The 22,048-nt window shown below is 42.7% G+C and overlaps 1 protein-coding gene across 2 annotated transcripts in view; it reads right to left on the minus strand.

The window, feature by feature from the left end:
- LOC141610532 (uncharacterized) overlaps positions 1-22,048 on the minus strand; it is a 55,071-nt gene that overhangs the window by 11,367 nt on the left and 21,656 nt on the right. The window contains exons 3-5 of one of the 2 annotated variants that reach the window (XM_074428630.1): positions 4,067-4,137; positions 3,182-3,248; positions 2,523-2,718 (exon numbers count right to left, since the gene is read on the minus strand). In XM_074428630.1, the coding sequence (XP_074284731.1) occupies positions 3,209-3,248; positions 4,067-4,137 (111 nt within the window). In that variant the 3' untranslated portion in view covers positions 2,523-2,718; positions 3,182-3,208. Of the gene's footprint in view, positions 1-2,522; positions 2,719-3,181; positions 3,249-4,066; positions 4,138-22,048 lie in introns of those variants that run through there. The other variant, XM_074428632.1, reaches the window with a different exon arrangement.

Below are 22,048 nucleotides of genomic sequence, written 5' to 3' on the forward strand. Positions count from 1 at the left end.
AAAGGACATCTCTTCCTCAGATAAGACTTCAAGGTGACAGCTGCAATCAACTTAACTTTGGGTTTGACTAGAAACCCACGGTAAGACACACTAACACCCTTTGGACCTCTTAAGGACACTTTCTTTTGATGACAGTCTATCTTAGCTTTATACTTTCCTAACCAATCCATCCCAACTATCATCTCAAAACCATTAAAAGGAAACTCTAGCAAGTCTACAGGGAAATCGACTGCCCAACTATTAAAGATACATCTCTAAACAACCTCCCACACGATACAGACTCACCCGAAGGTATGAAAACTTGCACACTAACAGACTCATATACTCTCAAACCCAACTGTTTTACATGACTCGAAGACACAAACGACTGAGAAGCCCCCGAATCAAACAAAACAAACGTAGGAATACCGTTAACAAGGAATGTACCGGTGATAACGTGCGCATCTTCCTCAGCTGCCTTCTTCTCCATCATGAACAACTTGCCACTGGTCTTCTGCCCACCTCCCTGGACAGTACTGGCTGACGCGGTCGGCTTAGCACCCGACCCTTGATTGTTGTTGTTGTTCGTCGGTGTCTTCTGATAAGAATTACCGCCATTGCGGTTGCCTCCACTCTGGTAGCTCTGACTTCCCCGGTTTGGCCATGTTCCAGCCGGCCTGTTGCTCGCGAAGCTCTGTGCAGGTCTCTGAAAAGATCCCCGGTGCGCTCGTGCACTCATGTCTCTTGTGGCCCACACCACCACAACCAAAGCAGGTCACTCCCCAACTATTACTCACACTCCCACGACCACGCCCAAAGGAAGCCCCAGCACTAAACCCAGACCCAGCAGAGAATCCCTTAGACTGATTGTGGTTGCCTTTCTTATGATTCGATTGGCCACCACCCTCGCTCTCAGACTTCCTCTTCTCACCACCTGACCTCTCCTGAGCCATCTCCACCAACCTCTCAGCTCTCCCAGCCCTCTCATAAGCTTCCTTAACATCGGTAAGGATCCCCACGGGTAACTTATCCATAATCGTGGTAGTCAACCCTCTTTCAAACCTCAATGCCAGGTTCTCCTCACTCAAACCCATATCCTCAAAGATACCTGGACTTCTCATTGAACTGTCCGTAGTACTCGGCACAGACATCTCGGATCATCTTAAACTTATCAAACTCTTCCCTCAACTTACTCCTCACATGCTCCGGTACAAACTCCTTCCTCACACCCCCCTACGAAACTCCTCCCAAGGTATAGCGGGTAAGCCTTGGTTGGTGTATATCTCCTTAGCACTCACCTTCACTGAATCCCACCACTTGCTGCTCGCCTCCCTCGGATAGAACGCACTGTTCCACTCTCATCTCATCAGGACAATGAACCAAGTCTAAGATGTTCTCCATCTCTCTCAGCCAACTATCAAGCAGATTAGGCTCCCCAACCCCCTTGTATTCCTTCGGGTTAAACCTCGCAATATAGAGGCTGATTTTAGAATGATCAACCTCCTTCTCCTTACTCTTATCCTTGTCCTCATTCACTCTCTTCAGGGTCTCAGTAAGAGCATCCTGGTGCTCTAACATCTTAACGATGTCATCTGTGGTCATAAGCTCAGCTCTCGCGTACAAAGCAGTTCTCTTGGGCGGCATCTTGAAACTATATATAAGAAAGGGGTAAACATAAACACACGCACTAAACCTCAAAACATGAAAACACGATGCCCAGAACCCACTCGATCGAGTTCCCAAACACGCTCGATCGAGTAACGGGCTACTCGATCGAGTGCCCCACGTACTCGATCGAGTACCCAAACCAGAACCAAACGGACCTTCGATCTCTTACCTACTCGATCGAGTATCTAGGCTACTCGATCGAGTGACCCCCTACTCGATCGAGTACCCCTAGTTACTCGATCGAGTGCCCCAAAACTCGATTCTGGACTCAAAATCGCCAAAAACCCACCCGATCGAGTCAGTCTCACTCGATCGAGTACTACTAATACGTAAGAGCTACCCGCATATTACGTCATATACTAACATGCTAAACTTTATAAAACCACATGATATCATAATAAATGTGCTACGCATCTATTCTACTATCAACAAGATCAATTCATCATGCTATTAAAGCCACATTGTAAACATCCAACATGTTATTCCAACATCAAGTCTACACATATATTACTTTTCTTTCACATTCTCAACTTCTCCTTCAACATCCAACAATCACACACCTCATCACATTGTTAACAAGTTAACCAAGCACACATATGACTCGACAAACACTTTCCCATGTGACCGGTTCAAAGTTGTAGGGCGACCCCCGCGACTTTAGGACGTCTCCCAAGCCTTTGCACTAGCTCCTACGACTTTTACCCCGGGTTCATTTTAATTGACTCCCTATGTTCATTAAGTTCATTGGTTACAGGTTTCAGGATCGTCGCTCTGATACCATTTGTAACACCCCCATACTCCAAGTGCCTTACCAGGACCACTCGGGTATGAGGACATTACCATCTCGGTTGCCCGAGGTATGATAATCAAATAGACAAAACGAAACAACGTTTATTATAAATAGTTTAATGAATAAATACAATCCTCAAAACCAAACCAAAGTACGATACAATATTCTTAAATGACTGTTCTAACTGAAAAGTAAATAAACTAAGGCTACAACGGAAGACTCCTATCGTCATGTCGTGGCATCCCGCCTATCCCAAGACTCATCTCAATACCGCTCAATATCTCGCTCACCATCCCCGAATGGATCACCGCAGTTTACAAAACAACACCGGGTCGTACTAATTACACAATCAATATAGATAATAAAAAGTAATAAGATAAACAGACAATTTTTGAATCACACACACACACACACACCACCAACTCCCATCATCTCAATCCGACCGTCCACCTTTGGACCGCCCGCGATGGGGACCGCAGCCGTTCCCACCTAAGCCCCGCTCATCATACGAGCGATAACCCTGTCCATTAATGTGCACATCCCCTTCCGTGGCGGGTTCCACGAAGGGCGAAACTAGGGCGTGAAGTCACTCCCGCAAGTGACCCCACTCAGCCGAGAACGCATCTCGAGAACCATCAACAGCAATCACAACCACAAACACAGTACAATCATCATATCAAACAACTAACTACAGCACATCACCAATATCCCATTATGGGACTAATACTGAGTAGGAAATCCTACCTGGAAAGCACAACAAGCAGACGGTATCTACAGCTGTATCAAAACGCCTCTTCTACGAATCCTCCTCCTAACACATCACACATAAAGACTACACATCACATACTACTCATAAAAACCCCCAAACCCTAAATTAGGGTTTAACCAAACTTAGCAAAACATCATAAAAATTACGTTAAAAGCTTACCCTCGACGCAAGGAACTCAACGATACGAACTATGACACGAGCTGACCGTCTGAACTCCGGGAATTGCTAAGAATGCGATTAGGAAGATGAAGTGGCTGCTTTCTTTCTTAAACAGGGTTTTAGGTTTTGTAAAAGTGATTTAAAACAATGACGATTATGTTTAAATACCTTAATCGCATAATTAACAAAACCCGAGAAAACTCCCCAAAAATAGGACACTCGATCGAGTACCCAAGGTACTCGATCGAGTACCCCCTTACTTGATCGAGTACCCCAGCTACTCGATCGAGTACCCAACAGGTCAGAAACTATTTTATTTCGCAATTTACCCTTACTCGACAGAGTAAGGGCTACTCGATAGAGTAACCCCAAGACTTATAAATACGGAGTATTACAATAACTCATGAATCATCATCAAGGCTATACTAGCTTTAGCTATAACTTTGGAGAGAACTCTTGGCCGCCTATCATGCCGCCACTAGGGTTTATCCGTAAACCCTAATTACGCTCATGACACCCATAATAAACATGTAAATAACATACGATGTATAATTAATACATTAAATCATATACAAACATGCGAAAACATAATTAACATGATAATAAACAATCTAACACATACCAATCATACAAGACAATCATTAAATCATATTAATTACATCAATTGGCATAAACACAATTAAAAGAAAACACCTAGTTACCTTATTAAGCAATTAATCCTAAAGATCGTCTTCAACGATATAAACGTCTTCTCCAGGTGCAACTTCCACGCCTTCATAGAAATCATCCACGTGCCAAAGACAACGAAACTAATAAATATACTAACTATATATATAAAAACTATAAAACTATAAAAACTACGCGAAACATAAAAACTTACGAAGAGGATAGATAAATCCAAGAAGTAGGATCGATCTAAGCACGAAAGAACGATGAAGAACGAAGGAGGAAGAAAGACGGCACGAAACCCTAGGCAGGGGTGGCGCGCGGCACGAGGAGGAAGAGAGGAGGAGAGAAACTAGGTTTAGGGTTTTTGTGAGATTATGAGAAAAGAAGAGCAAGGGTTTGGTTTCCCTTCATATTTATAGAGAAGCTCATGGGTTTATTCTAGGTTTAGGCCCAAAACTCACCCATCAACACCAAAATCACGTGAGACCCAAGGAAGAAACGGGTCTTCACCGTTTTTCGAGCCCAACGAGCCCAAAAGACGACAAACGGATATTTTCCCGAAAATAAAATATAAAATATGGGAAAATAAAATTATAAAATTATATTATGGAAATTAGGGGTGTTACAATCCAACCCCCTAAAAGGAAGTTTCGTCCTCGAAACTTGATAAGAGAACTACCTCACTCGAAAAGATGTGGATGCTTCTCTCGCATAGACGCTTCGGTTTCCCAAGTCTCTTGCTCAAACTTCTGACTCCTCCACAGAACCCGAACCAAAGGTACAACCTTATTTCTTAACCTCTTCTCCTGACGTTCCAAAATGCGAACATGACGTTCCTCATAAGTCAGGTTAGGTTCAACCTCGATAACATCAGCCTGTAGAACATGAGAAGGATTACTTCGATAACGACGCAAGTGCGACACATGAAACACATCGTGAACCTTCGACAGATTCGGAGGTAAAGCCAACCTATAGGCTACCTCGCCAACTCTCTCGAGCACCTCATACGGTCCAATATACTTAGGACTAAGCTTTCCCTTAAGCCCAAACCTCTTAACACCTTTCATCGGCGAAACCTTAAGAAAAACCTTATGGCCAACCTCAAACTCAATCGGCCTACGCCGCAAGTCTGCATACGTCTTCTGTCGATCCTGGGCTGCCTTAAGCTTCTCACGGATCAACCTCACTTGCTCAATCGATTCCTGAACCAACTCTGGGCCAAGAACGACAGCCTCACTAGAATCGTCCCAACACAAAGGACTACGACACTTCCTTCCATAAAGTGCCTCAAACGGAGCCATCTGAATACTAGCTTGATAACTGTTGTTGTAGGAGAACTCCACAAGCGGTAAACTCTTCTCCCAACTAACTTGAAACTCCAAAGCACAAGCTCGCAACATATCCTCAAGCGTCTGAATCGTACGCTCAGTCTGACCATCAGTTGCGGCATGAAAAGCCGTACTCATCTTAAGCTCACTACCCAAAGCCAACTGAAGCTTCTTCCAAAACTGAGAACAAAACCTCGGATCACGGTCGGAGATGATATCCTTAGGAATCCCATGAAGACGAATGATCTCTCGTTGATAAGCATTCGCTAGTTCCTCGAGACTCCAAGTCTCCTTCATCGGAATGAAATGCGCGACCTTAGTCAAACGATCAACCACGACCCAAATCGCATTCATTCCTCTCGGCGACCTCGGCAAACCCATGACGAAGTCCATCGAAATCGAATCCCATTTCCAGGTGGGAATCTCCAAAGGTTGCAGTAGACCACCAGGTCTCTGATGTTCGAACTTGACCTTCTGACAAACCAAGCAACGACTCACAAACTCGGCGATCTCTTTCTTCATACCCGGCCACCAAAACTTTAGCTTCAGGTTCTTATACATCTTATCACCACCAGGATGAACCGAATAGGGAGTACTATGAGCCTATTTGAGAATCTTACATTTTAAGATCTCACAGCTAGGCACACACCAACGACCATGGAATCGTAGACCATCATCGGGTCCAACGTCGAAGTCTTTGGCACGTCCTTCGCTTATAGCGACTCGAACTCCTTCTAAGTATTCATCCTCTCTTTGCTTAACTCGGATCTCATGAAGGATCTCGGGCTCAGCAACCATCGCACTCAAATCTAAAGTACCAGGAAGAACTACCTCAAGACTCATCTTCTGGAACTCTCGACTCAAGTCATCAGGTAACACCAACACAGATCTCATACCATGGCACACCTTACGACTCAAAGCATCGGCAACCACGTTTGCCTTACCCTCATGATACTGCAGCTCAATCTTGTAGTCGTTAAGCAGCTCCAACCAACGTCTCTGCCTCATGTTAAGATCCTTCTGAGTGAAGATATACTTCAAGCTCTTATGATCCGTATAAAAGTTGCAAGAGACCCCATACAAGTAGTGTCGCCACAGCTTAAGTGCAAACACCACTGCTGTTAACTCAAGATCGTGAGTCGAATAGTTCGTCTCGTGAACTTTCAACTGACGGGAAGCATAAGCCACAACCTTACCCTTCTGCATCAAGACACATACCAACCCAAACTTCGACGCATCACAAAAGACATCGAACTCAACACCTTCTTCTGGTAGAGTCAACACAGGAGCGGTAGTCAACCTTTTCTTCAACTCCTGAAAGGCAGATTCACAAGCCTCAGTCCAAATGAACTTGGATTCCTTCTTCATTAACTGAGTCATCGGTCGCGCAATCTTAGAGAAATCATGAACAAACCGACGATAATACCCAGCTAGACCAAGGAAACTCCGAACCTCGTTCACATTCTTTGGACTTTCCCAATCGACCACGGCTCGAATCTTCGACGGATCAACCATAACTCCATCGCCAGATATCACATGACCCAAGAAGGTAACTTCCTTTAACCAAAACTCGCACTTTGAGAACTTAGCATACCACTTTCGCTTACGCGAGAATCTCCAAGATAACACGAAGGTGATTCTCGTGTTCAGCCTCATCTCTCGAGTAAATCAGTATGTCGTCTATGAACACCACGACACACTTATCCAAATACTCGCTGAAAGTGCGGTTCATCTGATCCATGAAAACAGCAGGTGCATTCGTCAACCCAAATGGCATCACCACGAACTCATAGTGGCCATACCTCGAACGAAAAGCAGTCTTAGAAATATCCTCATTCCTAACCGGAATCTGATGGTAACCAGACCTCAGATCGATCTTCGAGAACACACTTGCACCACGGAGCTGATCAAACAAATCCTCAATCCTCGGCAAAGGATACTTATTCTTGATAGTAACCTTGTTCAGCTCACGGTAGTCAATGCACAACCGCATACTACCATCCTTCTTCTTAACGAACAAAACAGGAGCACCCCACGGCGAAGCACTCGGTCGGATAAAACCCTTATCGATCATCTCCTCAAGTTGCTTCTTGAGTTCCTGTAACTCAGCTGGTGCCATACGATATGGAGCTTTCGAAATGGGACCAGTTCCAGGTAGCAACTCAATCAAGAACTCTACATCTCGCTCAGGAGGAATACCAGGTAGATCCTCAGGAAAGACATCGGGAAACTCCCTAACCACAGGGATATCCTCTAACTTAGGCTCAACTGAAACACCATGAACACTACACAGATAGATCTGATGACCCTTTCTACCCATGTTAACCATCTTCATAGAAGAAACCCACTTGACCGTAGGTGTAACCCTAACACCCTGATAAGAAACCCTCAAACCTGTGGGACTCTTAAGCACAATCTTCTGATCACGACACAGGAACCTAGCGTCATAGCGAGATAACCAATCCATACCCAAAATCACATCAAACTCTCCGAGTCTGAATTGTACGAGATCGACAGGAAGGATCGCCCCTGCGATACTGACAGGTACGTCCTTGAAAAGAACGGAGCAAGAAACAATCTCACCCGTAGGAAGGGATATAGAGGTATGAACGGATGAAGAAGAAGAGAGTCCAGCACGGACGGAAAAGGATTCGGATACGAAAGACATCGATGCACCCGTATAAAAAAGAACAAAAGCAGATAAAGAATGAACGAGAAAGGTATCCGTAACCACATCTGGATTAGCATCTGCTTCAGCGCGACTCATAACGAACACTCGTCCAGCCTTCGGAGCCTCAACCTTCGGCGTTTCCGCCTTTGGTTTCTGGGGACAGTCAACAGCCTTGTGTCCCGGAGCTCTGCATGTGTAACATGTGATCGGAGTATCAGGAGCACAACTCTTTTCCGGATGGTAAGGCTTCCGGCATTTGTAGCAAGTCATGCCCTCCCTCGCTTGACTCTGATCACGCGGTGTATACAGACGAGCCTCGAACTTCTGTTTCTTCTGGGAAGAACTAGGAGCAACATAAGGCCTCTTCATGAACTTATTCTTCGCACTCTCCTCGGCCTCGGTAGCAAGGACAGAATCATAGATGCTAAGAGCACGATCGTAAGCCTGCTGGAAAGAAGTTGAAGGAATGCCCAGACATAGCAGTCCGGACCTTAGGAGCTAGATCCTTCTCATAGCGACGAGTCCTCGAAACCTCGTCCATAGCTACAGAAGTAACGAAACGTGACAGCTTCACGAACTTGTTGGTGTACTCCTCGACGGTCATAGAACCTTGCTGCAGACGAAAGAACTCCTGCTCCTTCTGCCAGCGCATCTCCTCAGGATAAAATCTCTTGGCCGCCTATCATGAATCATCATCAAGGTTATACTAGCTTTAGCTATAACTTTGGAGAGAACTCTTGGCCGCCTATCATGCCGCCACTAGGGTTTATCCGTAAACCCTAATTACGCTCATGACACCCATAATAAACATGTAAATAACATACGATGTATAATTAATACATTAAATCATATACAAACATGCGAAAACATAATTAACATGATAATAAACAATCTAACACATACCAATCATACAAGACAATCATTAAATCATATTAATTACATCAATTGGCATAAACACAATTAAAAGAAAACACCTAGTTACCTTATTAAGCAATTAATCCTAAAGATCGTCTTCAACGATATAAACGTCTTCTCCAGGTGCAACTTCCACGCCTTCATAGAAATCATCCACGTGCCAAAGACAACGAAACTAATAAATATACTAACTATATATATAAAAACTATAAAACTATAAAAACTACGCGAAACATAAAAACTTACGAAGAGGATAGATAAATCCAAGAAGTAGGATCGATCTAAGCACGAAAGAACGATGAAGAACGAAGGAGGAAGAAAGACGGCACGAAACCCTAGGCAGGGGTGGCGCGCGGCACGAGGAGGAAGAGAGGAGGAGAGAAACTAGGTTTAGGGTTTTTGTGAGATTATGAGAAAAGAAGAGCAAGGGTTTGGTTTCCCTTCATATTTATAGAGAAGCTCATGGGTTTATTCTAGGTTTAGGCCCAAAACTCACCCATCAACACCAAAATCACGTGAGACCCAAGGAAGAAACGGGTCTTCACCGTTTTTCGAGCCCAACGAGCCCAAAAGACGACAAACGGATATTTTCCCGAAAATAAAATATAAAATATGGGAAAATAAAATTATAAAATTATATTATGGAAATTAGGGGTGTTACAAAGGGAGTATATTGTTTCTTGGCCTCTCGAAGAGTGTGACTTGTGTAAATGCGTGACCGCGCTCAGATGGGATGATTGTCATCCATCTACTCTTTTACGAGTCAACTCAGGGATTCGAGAAAAATAATTGGGATATATATGTGGATAACACTTTTCCTACCTCATTCTCAGTTGGAGACAATAGTAACAAAAGACTTATAATGGTTCTTATAAGGACATGTACAAGTGGGAGACTAAAGAAGTTTTGTCCACTATCCTATATAAATTAACTAACTTAAGTTTATGTAATCGATATGCCTTGCTAGAGGCCAATGTCGGTTTGACGCGTAAGGTGGTTATCGTATCTGTTAGTCTTAAATGGGCCTATTGGGTCACACACAAAAGGTACGGGATTAGGATAATTATAAGTCGGACTTATAATTAATACTAACCGGGGATTAGAGCCAGCTGCGCTTATCTGATAGGTTTTAGAAAACTAACTTATGTATCTCATATTCTCATCTATATAAAGAGGGTTTGTGTGACAAACCGAATTAGGGTTTTATTCTTTTGTCTGAGATAAAGAGAGATACACTAAGAGAGAAAATGAATACTTCAAAGAAAGTGTACACACCGAAATTTTATATTTTGTGGTATCTCTTTATTTCAATAAAATCTTCAGTATTTAAAGATAATTACGAATAAATATTATGATAATATCTTAGATATTTTAAAAATCTTTATCTTGCTCTCTAAGCCAGCTATAACTATAAATACAGCTACAATCTCTAGGGTTAGAAGGAGAGCATAGATGGATTAAGTCAAACGACCCCATCTTCCTACTACCAAATTGTAGGTAGGATGGAATAAGTCAATTTTCGCGGGCATTTGTAGACATCGAAATTCTATATTTTGGTATCTATTTATTTTAATAAAATTAAATCTTTAGTATTTAGAAATAATTATCAATAAATATTATGATAATATCTTAAATATTTTAGAAATCTTTATCTTACCTTAAAAGCCCTTCCAAAACAATGATGTTTTGTTTATCCTTTGACTTTTAGTGGGAGGCTATTGTTGACAATTCCCGTGTTTCCTAGATTGAGATGTCGATACAACATTATCCCCAAAATGGCAATGTCGATAATATTTCGAGGTTGTTTTTTGGTCCCCTGCATTTCCGTGGACCTGCTGGCCTCATATGAATGACTAGTCATTATGCTCCAGTTGTTCTTACGGATTTATATTGAAATGATTTATGGCCCTGTTTGGCAAACTGCAAAAGCAGATTCATAATAGCAGATAACGTTGGCAGATTATGGTTAGCAGATTTTAGTAGCAGGTTTGACTATCAAATTAAATTAGCAGATTAAGAAAGGGTGTTTGGTAATTAGCAGATTATAGGATAATTAGAATGATTTCATGTATAAATTGAATATGCTAATACAATATCGCTATTTCAAGATATTCAAAAAAATGAGATTCACCAATATCTTTATCGAATATGCCGTTTACCAAACACGTGAAAATAGTAGATTGATTGGTCAACCTATTAAGCCGGAATCTACTAATTTCTCTCAATATGCTGTTTACCAAACAGCGCCATAATTTCAAGCGATAAAGGGTGAAATAATTTCTTAAATGAAATTAGTAGAAGAAACGGAGCTCTTAAGTGGAAGGAATCCTAAACCGAGACGAATATGGTTATAACTTACAAGTAATAGTGTAACCGTATTACGAGGTATGGTCGTAAAACCGATTTTTTTTTTTAAAATAGGGTTATTTCACAAACTATTTCTCGTTTTAGGGTCGGTTTCAAACTATTTCTTCCCAATGGGTCCACGTCACCACTTTTCATTTTTTTAGCCAGACTTAATCTAAATCGCCATTTAAAACAGCGATTTGACTCTTTTTACATAAATCCAACAAACAAATCCCCTATAAATTGGTGTGGCAGAAATAGAGCCAAATCGCCAAGTGGATCAGCGATATTTGCGTCCATGTTTAAAACCAGAAAACAAAAACCTCCTGTAACTTTGAACTTCCCACTTGTTTAGTTATAGTACTGCTGCTAATTAGCAATTTGGCTGTCCATATAAAAAAACGCAGCTAAGATTCTCCATGAATGATGAACCTAAAGAGAAGTTTTAAACCCGTGCAAAATTGCACGGGTATGTATTTGGGCCGGTATTAATGTTTTTAGATGTATTTTTTTTTTTGCATTTCTAATGTACTTATCTAGTTGGTCTAAATCAGCGATCTACATAATTAATGTTTAAACTTGTTACAAATACGTGTTCACATGCAATAGTTTAAGAGGAAATAACAAATGATATTTTTTTTAAAAAAAATATATCATACTATCTAGTTTTTAAAAATTATGCATGTAATTTATTCGCATTATATGTAATTCAATCCCGTTATTAAATGTAATTCCTTCTCGTAATTATGTAATTTATTATTATTTTTTTTAAATTATGTAATTTATTTATTTGTAATTAGTTTCATTTATTCCAATTTGTAATTCATTTCGCTCATATGCCATTAATTTCATTTATTCGAAATGTATAAAATTATTTCATAGTATTACTTCATAGTATTTGTTCTAAGACGCAATTTGTCGCGTGTTTGTATAGCCGGAATTCTGAAGAAATAAATACATTGCACACTAACGGGTCCCACCATAACATGTACTCCCTCCATTCAACTCCACACTACACATATTCCATTTTCATCCATTCAACTCCACACTACACCTTTCTAAAAAAAGGATTGATAAATAACCATTTTATCCTAATTAAAACAACTTATTTACATAAATTGCCACTCATACCCCACTAAACCCCACCTTTTCTTACTAATAAAACCACTTTATTTACCACAATTTGTACCTTTAATAATTTTCTAATTTTTTTCTTAAAACTTGTGCAAAAATGATATGTGTAGTGTGGAGTTGAATGGAGGGAGTATTTCCAAAAAAAAAAGGTTGAATTAATGACGTGGCACGCCCTGGATTGAGTATTGTCTTCTGAATTAATAAAGATAAGATTTGCCTAGAATGGGTTATCTATTAATGGAACAAATCAACACAATACATTGCTAATGGCCATATATTATAACGCTACATATATCAGATTTTAATCCCCACTTAAATACTTTACTATCTGCCGTTTTCGTTTTCGTTCCCTGAGACCCTGACATCCTTTCACCAGTCCATCAATGGCTACCAACATAGCTCCCCTCCTCCTTTTTTACCTCCTCTCTTTACACAAAAAAAAGAAAACTTGTAAACAAACCATAAGAAGAGCAGTTCGTTGGGAGACCTATACCGTGTGTCACAAAGCATGTTTGTGCTCTACACAACTATCGTTATTGGCTTATTGCACAGATAGGTCAAAAACCATCGTAAGCGAATAACGATCTCCAAAAGCGGATGCCTCAGGCGAGTGACAAACACACGGCACCACTTGAATCTATTACTAGTGTCTTTACCAATGCCACACGAAAACCGATGCACCCGGCGAGCTTTGTTTGGGCATCTAGTAGTGCCAAACAATCGTGGGAACCTCTTATTTAGAAAGTAATACACGTTTCATATTAGAAATCGGAAATTATCGGAATATATATTATTGCTATTCAATCGTATGTTTACAGGGGAATGACTTGTAGCTATTTATACATTTAAGGGAGCTAAGCTAATTACAGAAACAAATAATCTAACAGCTAGCAATACAATATTTACGGAAACGATATCAAACAAATATTATGTGCAATATATATGGTGCTGGAATCATGGGTGAGCAACGGCTCCTTGGAGCAACGGCTCTGATCTTATTAGCCCCCCTCAAGTTGGCGCGTGTAGGTTCGTAACGCCCAACTTGGATAGCAAGTCGTAAAATGGAGTACGGGCCAGAGCTTTGGTAAATATATCCGCGAGCTGATGCTTCGTATTGATGTACCCTGTTGTGATCACGCCTTTCTGTATTTCATCGCGGATAAAATGGCAATCAATTTCAATGTGTTTTGTCCGTTCGTGGAAGACCGGATTTTTCGCTATATGAAGTGCGGATTGATTGTCGCATAATAACTTGACTGGTTGCTTGTGAGGAATCCCAATGAAGGTAATGAGCCCTTTGAGCCATTTGATTTCACAGGTGGTGTAAGCCATAGCACGGTATTCGGACTCAGCAGAGGAATGAGAAACCGTTTGTTGTTTCTTCGTTTTCCAGGAGATAGGAGATGATCCAAGTAAGATTAAGTAAGCGGAGAGAGAGCGTCGGGTCGAGGGGCATGTGCCATAATTTGCGTCGCAGTATGCGATAAGTGACAAGTCATTATTGGCTCGTAGGAGAATTCCTTGACCCGGGGCATTTTTAATATATCGGACAACTTGTAGAGCGGCTTGCCAATGCTCGGTAGTGGGATTTTGCATAAATTGCGCCAAGGTGTGTACAGAATAGATGAGCTCGGGTCGAGTGATGGTGAGGTAGACTAATCGACCCACTATGCGACGATAAGATTGCGGATCTTTTAGTGGTGGCGCGGTGGACTCAGCCAAAGTATGATTAGGTTCCATAGGAATGGGTTTGGGTTTTGAGTTAATGAGCCCAGTTTCTTTAAGGATATCGATGACATATTTGCGTTGTGAGACAAATATCCCATTTTTGCTTCGAGCTATTTCGAGACCAAGAAAGTATTTTAGAGTGCCTAGATCCTTCATGTGGAAACAGTCGCATAAGTAGGATTTAAAATTCTTGATCGTACTGGAATCATTCCCACATATGACAAGGTCGTCGACATAAATGAGCACATGAATTTCTTTGCCAGGTGTCGTGATTGAAAAAAGCGAATGGTCATAAGGGCATTGCTTGAACCCGAATTTAGTAAGAGTAGAGGCAAGTTTGTCATACCAGCATCGAGGGGCCTGTTTCAGACCGTAGAGAGATTTGCGAAGCCGGCAGACTCGCCCATCTGAATTCGAAAGGAACCCGGGTGGAGGCTTCATGTAAACCTCTTCTTGAAGATCGCCATGGAGAAAAGCGTTATGGACGTCCATTTGATGCGTTTCCCATTTCTTAGCAGCGGCAATAGCTAGAAGAGTCCGAACGGTGACCAATTTAATGGTCGGGGCAAACGTTTCTGTATAGTCGACGCCTTCAACTTGTCAATTGCCCATGACAACAAGGCGAGCTTTGTAGCGCTCAATTGTACCATCAGCATTATATTTGATTTTGTAAACCCATTTTGATTCGATTGCCTTTTTGTTCGGAGGCAAATGTTCGAGAGTCCATGTTTTATTTTTCTCGAGAGCATCTACTTCTCGTTGCATTGCTTCCTTCCATTTGGGATCCTGCATAGCTTCGTAAAAGGTGCTAGGCTCGTGATTTGTGGTCACGGCCGTTAAGAAGATTTGATGGTTAGCAGAAAACACATTATTACTAACAAAGTTGTTTAAAGGAAAACGAGTACCTGATGATGGTGACGATGCGTGGAGAGCATGAGACGAGGGACGAGTCGTGTGTACGACAAAATCTTTAAGATTCGAATTGAGAATCTTTTGACGATGTCCGCGTCCTAGAACGGTGGAATCGGGTTGAGTGGAGGGTGTTGGGGTCTCGATGGGTGTCACGGTGGAGGTCGAAGGTTCGATGAAAGTTGCGGTGTTTGTTGTGGGGTCAAGATCCATGGGGGGTGTGCCCGATGGTGGGGTGGTGTTGTGTGTTTAGATGGGTTTGAAGTATTGGTTGGTATATGTTCAATAAGAACATGATCAGGTGATGGGTTGTTGTTTGCAAACGGGTCCATGGAAGGGTCGTCATGGTCATGAATATTAATAGTTTGGTAGGGAACTTTTCTTCAATAAAAACTACATCTCATGACTTAAAGTAAGAACCTGTGTTGAGGTCGTAAAGACGCCATCCCTTTTTACCAAAAGGGTATCCAATGAAAAGACATTTACGACTCTTAGGTGCAAATTTATCGTGGGATCGATTTATCGTTTTCGCATAAGCTAAGCAACCAAAAGTGCGCATGTGTTCCATTGGTGGAGTTTTATTAAAAAGAAGTTCGTAGGGACTTCTACCGTTCAAAAGTTTAGAAGGGGTGCGATTTATCAAATAGACTGCTGTCAAAATGCATTTGCCCCCAAAAAATATAGGTAAGAAAGCTTGAAAAAGAAGGGCGCGAGCAACATTTAAAATGTGACGGTGCTTCCTCTCAACGCGACCGTTTTGTTGGGGTGTGTCAACGTTGGAGGTTTGAAAAAAGACGCCTTGTTCATCGAAAAAGGATTTTAGACAAGAAAATTCGGTGCCATTATCGGTGCGCAAACATTTGATTTTCTTGTTGAATTGTCTTTCGACCATAGCAAAAAAATTTAATAATTTTTTACGCGCATCACTTTTATGACGAAGAAGATAGACCCAAGTGGATCGTGAAAAATCATCGACAATTGTTAAAAAATATCTAGAACCACATGATCCATTTTCGGAGTAGGGACCCCAAAGATCGCAGTGAATTAAATCAAAAATAGCAAGAGCAGTGTTAGAACTTAAAGGAAAAGGTTCCCGAGTTTGTTTTGCACGGAGGCAAATATCACAAAACTTACTATGAAAAGTAGAACGAGTTTGAGTTTGATTATTATTCAAAACAGAAATAAAACGATTAATATCGATAGATGGGTGCCCCAACCTTCGGTGCCATAGTTCATTGTCGTCAACCGTTTCCACCATAAAAGCTTTAGGCTCAACATTGCGGACATCGCGCAAAAAATAAAGTCCCTCGCGCTGCTCACCCGCACCAATCACTATCTTCGAGGAATTGTCCTGGATTAAGCATAAATTACGAGAAAATTGGATAGTCAAAGAATCGTTAAGTAATAAACTAGAAACCGCAATAAGGTGACATTGAAGATTGGGGCCATATAAAACATCACGTAAAATAAATAGATTGGAAAGAATTATGTCCCCACTTTTTGTCACTGTAGTTCGGTCTCCATTCGGAAGTCCGACGGATAAGGGAGCGATATTACGAATATTATAAAAATGCGATAAGCAACCCGACATATGGTGGGATGCTCCGGTATCAATAATCCAAGAAGAAAGAGGAATATTACCATTAAGTCGATCATTATTTGCTTTGTGTGCCTGCCATAGCTGAGCTAATTCGGCCCGATCAGCGGGATTTAAATTATTCAAATCCACGCCATCAAAAGTAGCAGCACCGGATGATGATGGAACCTGAGTGTTTACCTGACCCATATTGACACGAGGCTTTATCGAATCGACGGGTTTACGGCTGGCGAGAGGCACGTTTCTGTCGCCCGCGAGTATCCAGTACAACAACTATCTGACTTGGGTCATTCGGGTCAGGACCCACATAAATTCTATCCCGAGGTCTATCCCCCCACCAGTCCGGGAAATTCCCGGTGACCCGAAAACAGGTTGTGTAATGGTGACCTGCACGTTTGCAAGCAATGCACTTTGTGGGTGGATTTGCAGGTTGGTTTTTGGAGCTTTGGTTGACTCGATTGTTGGTCGAATTAGATTGTACCCGTGATACGAAGATCATAGGGTCAAACCGAGTTTTGGGGGTGGCGGAATTTAAAGAGCTACGCATACCTTCTTCTTGTAACAATCGGCTATAAATCTGATTGAGGTTTGGTAGGGGTTCTGTTCCAAGAATATGGGAACGGAGGGTAGCAAAACGGGAGTCGAGACCCATAAGGAACGTACCCGTTTCTTCTCGCGTTGGCGGCCGAGGAGCGTGAGCATGTTGCAGGAGCACGGATTGCAGGCACAAGTCGGAAATCCGTCATTAGAAATGAGATCATCCCATAACTTTTTGATGCGCCCGTAATAAGCCATTATCGTCTCCGTCGGCCCCTGTTTACAAGAATTAATATCGTTTTCTAATTGAAATATGTAAGCATCATTTACCACTGTAAAACGCTGCTTGATATCGGTCCATAGGAGAGTAGCATCATCTTGCAAAGAAATAGATGTACGAAGGTCAGCTTCGATAGTATTAAAAATCCATGCCGAGACAAGGGCATTGACAGATCTCCAGGCTTTGAAATCGGGATCGTTTTCTGCTGGTTTGGAGATCCTTCCGTCAATGTAATCGAGCTTGCCTTTGGCAAGGAGAGCGAGACGGAAACAACGAGACTAATCGTCATAATTCTTGCCTGTAAATTCAACTTGTGTGATCTTCGCTCCCGGATTTTCGACGGGAACGATCGAGTAGGATGCAGGGGTTTTGGTTTCGGAGGTTGCTGTGTTCGTCATTATCGTGAAGAACACAGAAGATTTTCGAAATTATTGTGATTTGATTTTATTCCTGAAACAATGATACCATATTAGAAATCGGAAATTATCGGAATATATATTATTGCTATTCAATCGTATGTTTACAGGGGAATGACTTGTAGCTATTTATACATTTAAGGGAGCTAAGCTAATTACAGAAACAAATAATCTAACAGCTAGCAATACAATATTTACGGAAATGATATCAAACAAATATTATGTGCAATATATATGGTGCTGGAATCATGGGTGAGCAACGGCTCTGATCTTATTATTTCAACATGTTTACTGAGGCTAGCTCCAAAGCGGACAAAGTGGCTCAAATGGCGTTTTATGTCCTTTAGGGTGACCACAAGGTTCATGGCTTCATGCCAATTAACCAAAATCGCTATTTGGCAACGCGATTTGCCTAAATATCTAAACATACAACTTATAGGAGGTTTTGTTTTTGGCATTGGACATGACACTGAAATACGAAATAAGACTAAATCGCTATCCCAAGTGGCGATTTGCCTCTTTCAGAGTTTCAGTCCAGAATTGTGAAAGTTCAAATAATAATAATATTTAGGCTAAATCATCAATTACTCCCTTTTATAGTACACTTTTTCAAAATTACTCCCTTTTATAAAAAAATTTAAAAATTACACCCAAAAAATTGCTGAAATTTTTAAATTGCTCCCAAATCCCTATTTTTGTACATTTAGGACGAAAATGCCCTTGATTCGCAGAATTGGGTTATTTTGTTTGCTTCATATCTGGAGTTTTACATAGACAAAAATTACGTTCTTTATACGGATAGAATCTTGAAGAAGTCTACTTTCCAATGGCGTTGGAATCAATAAGTTTTACCGTGTGAATTTTGCCCAACAAGCCTTCAAAGACTGATACGATTTTAAGACAGATTTGCGTCTTTCCACGAGAATTGCGATTCCCGACAAACTACAAATCACCCATAAGTCTACCTTACCAATTCGGAAACTAGACTCAAAGGGCTACAACCATGTGAAAGGGCGTTTACATTAAATCAAAATAACAGCTTGGAAATGGCTCCTCAATATCAGACACGAATCTGGAAAAACAGGGAATTTCAGTCTTAAAATCGTATCAGTCTTTGAAGGCTTGTTGGGCAAAATTCACACGGTAAAACTTATTGATTCCAACGCCATTGGAAAGTAGACTTCTTCAAGATTCTATCCGTATAAAGAACGTAATTTTTGTCTATGTAAAACTCCAGATATGAAGCAGACAAAATGACCCAATTTTGCGAATCAAGGGCATTTTCGTCCTAAATGTACAAAAATAGGGATTTGGGAGCAATTTAAAAATTTCAGCAATTTTTTGGGTGTAATTTTTAAAAATTTTTATAAAAGGGAGTAATTTTGAAAAAGTGTACTATAAAAGGGAGTAATTGATGATTTAGCCTAATAATAATAAAAAAAAAAAAAAAAAAAAAAATAATAATAATAATAATAATTGATGGGGCATATTCTGCACCGCTGACCAAGTCAACATATTGAGCAAGGTCAAAGATATCCACAGCAAAGTCAACAACTTAGACGGTCTAGCCGATGCAATCCATCGGCCGGTCACCTGGGTCTCGGCCAGACAACCAGTTAGCCGGGGCACATATCCGCGTACTCACATCCAAGGCCCTCGGCGAGCCTGCCACAAGTCCATCGGCCGAGGGTACAACGGTCTTTCCACCTGATAGTCACTTGGCCACTTGGCCACTACGTGACAAAAGGCGAATGCCTATAAATACTCCTCAACCTTCATTGAGGAAAGGATCCACAAATTGACCTAATAACCACTATTCATCTGGTAATATCTTCCTTATCTCTCTACAATACACTCTTAGCCAAGTTACAACAACTTCTCTCTAAGTTTACTGACTTGAGCGTCGGAGTGAGTACGCTCGGCCAAAGCCGAGCCCTCAGTTTGTTCATCGTTTCAGGAGACCGCAAGGAGGATTCAAGCAAAGACATCATTCTACGGGCTACGAGTGGTAACAAATATCTGCTCTGGAATTACACCCGGAACAATTGGCGCCGTCTGTGGGGAAAGACACTAGAAGCTAGTCACATTCATTCCCAAACAACAAAAACAAAAACACAAAAACCCACCCAAAAAGCTACGAAGATGTCAAAACAACAAGAGGTATTCGAGAATGACGAAACCACATTCCACCAAGATGATACCTTTCACAATTCTGGAGTCGTGCAGCCCTCCACCGGCGGAGTAATCCAACCGGAATTCGGAATGCCGATAATACCGGACACACCGCCGCCCATCAACCAGGTCACCATCATGGGACAGGTGGTTGACGTGGCAAAACTGAAGACACTCCTAAACCTAATTGGGAGTATACCGGCTCACACAGGCACGCCGACACGAGCGGCGGAAGCCGTCCAGGAGACTAGGGCCCAGAGCGTGACTCCAAGAAACTTGAACGGAGCACTGGCAGAAGCAGACCCTATCAAGACGCCGGAGGAGCCCAAGGTGCTCGTGGTAAACATAAGTCCTTCTCGCACTCGGGAGAGGACATCGCCGCCGCAACACCGACGAGGCACACCCAGGGGAACAGTGGCCCGACTCGGGAGAGTCGGAGAAGAAGCCCAATGGGAGAAGGAGCCCTTCCCGCTACGAGGAGAGAAGCGGACTAGGAATGCGAGGAGTCGGTCGCCACGTATCATCCGACACGTGGTGAAGCGACCCTCGGTGATTATGTCCTTGACATCGCCGTGCCACCTAAGTGAAGTTGCGGCGTTCACGTACAAAGGAGACAAGTGACCCAACCGACCACGTCGAGGCCTTTGAGTCTTACATGTCGGTATGGGAGCAGCCCGATGAGGTGCAGTGCCGGGTTTTCCGACGACTCTGCATGGGATGGCTCAGAGTTGGTACAAGGGGCTTCCCGACGGTTCGGTATACTGCTTTGCCGACCTAAAGGACGCCTTCTTGGCCCAGTACTCTTGCAATAAGAGGAAGGCCGTGGAGACATCGGACCTCCTAACTATCAAACAGGAAGAGGGCGAGTCTCTACGAAGCTATGTGAAAAGGTTCGACGGCAGGGTACAGCAGATTCGGGAGATCAACCCCGAATTGGCGGCTTTCGCACTGATGAAGGGCCTCCCAAAGGGAAGCTTAAAAGACGAGCTCATCAAGCACGGGGGCCTGGGCCTAGACGCCGCGAGGAAGTTGGCCGACCAGGCCATCAAGGTGGAAGATTACCACAAGACCTGGGTAGGCCCCAGCGAGGCCGAGCCCTCAGAGAAGAAAAGTCGCCGGGATGACAGCCCGGATGAGAGACGCCGTGACAATAACAGGTCACGGTCCGATGAGAAACGCCGTGACAATAACAGGTCACGGTCAGATAGATCTGCCAAGAAACAGGATTCGACGGGCGCCGGGGGGAGTTCGGGAATGTTTTACCAAAGGCATTACCATGACAAAACCCCTCTGGTCGCATCGGCCGCCCAGGTCTTCGCCCTGAGCAGAAGCGAGGGCCAGAAGTGGGAACGGCCTCCCAAGCCAAAAGGAGACGGTGACTCGAGCCAGTACTGCGAGTACCACGGTAGCACCGGCCACCTCACTGACAACTGCCGGCATCTGAAGAATGCTATCGAAGAGCTAATCCGGAAGGGAAGCCTCGACAAGTATGTGGCCAAAGGCCAGAAGACCGACGCCAGCGGCTCTGATAAGAAATCCGTTTTTCAACGGATAGGAGTGATCAATGTGGTCATCGGGGGAAACGAGAACGGCGGGTCAGCTCATGGGCACAAACGGCACCTAAACGAGCTGTATCAGGCCATCAACTTTGTGCCCAACACGGCAACCGCCCCCGACATTCCCGATATGACTATTGGGAGGAGGGACTACGAGGGAGTCATCGCCCCTCACAGTGACCCACTCGTAGTCAACTTGGACATATCCAACCACCTGGTGAAGAGGTGCCTGATTGACACAGGCGCCTACACGAACATCATGTTCAGGGAGTGCTTCCTTAGCCTCGGCCTGAGAGTGAAGGACTTGAGCCCCTGCACCAATCCACTATACAGCTTCTCCGGGGCTGGCCTGGTACCCCTGGGTTCAATCAGATTACCGGTGATGTTCGGCGAGGGGAATGCGGCTAAGAATGTCTTAGCCGAGT

The sequence above is a fragment of the Silene latifolia genome, chromosome 11 (assembly GCF_048544455.1).
Source record: "Silene latifolia isolate original U9 population chromosome 11, ASM4854445v1, whole genome shotgun sequence".
Lineage (NCBI taxonomy): Eukaryota > Viridiplantae > Streptophyta > Magnoliopsida > Caryophyllales > Caryophyllaceae > Silene > Silene latifolia.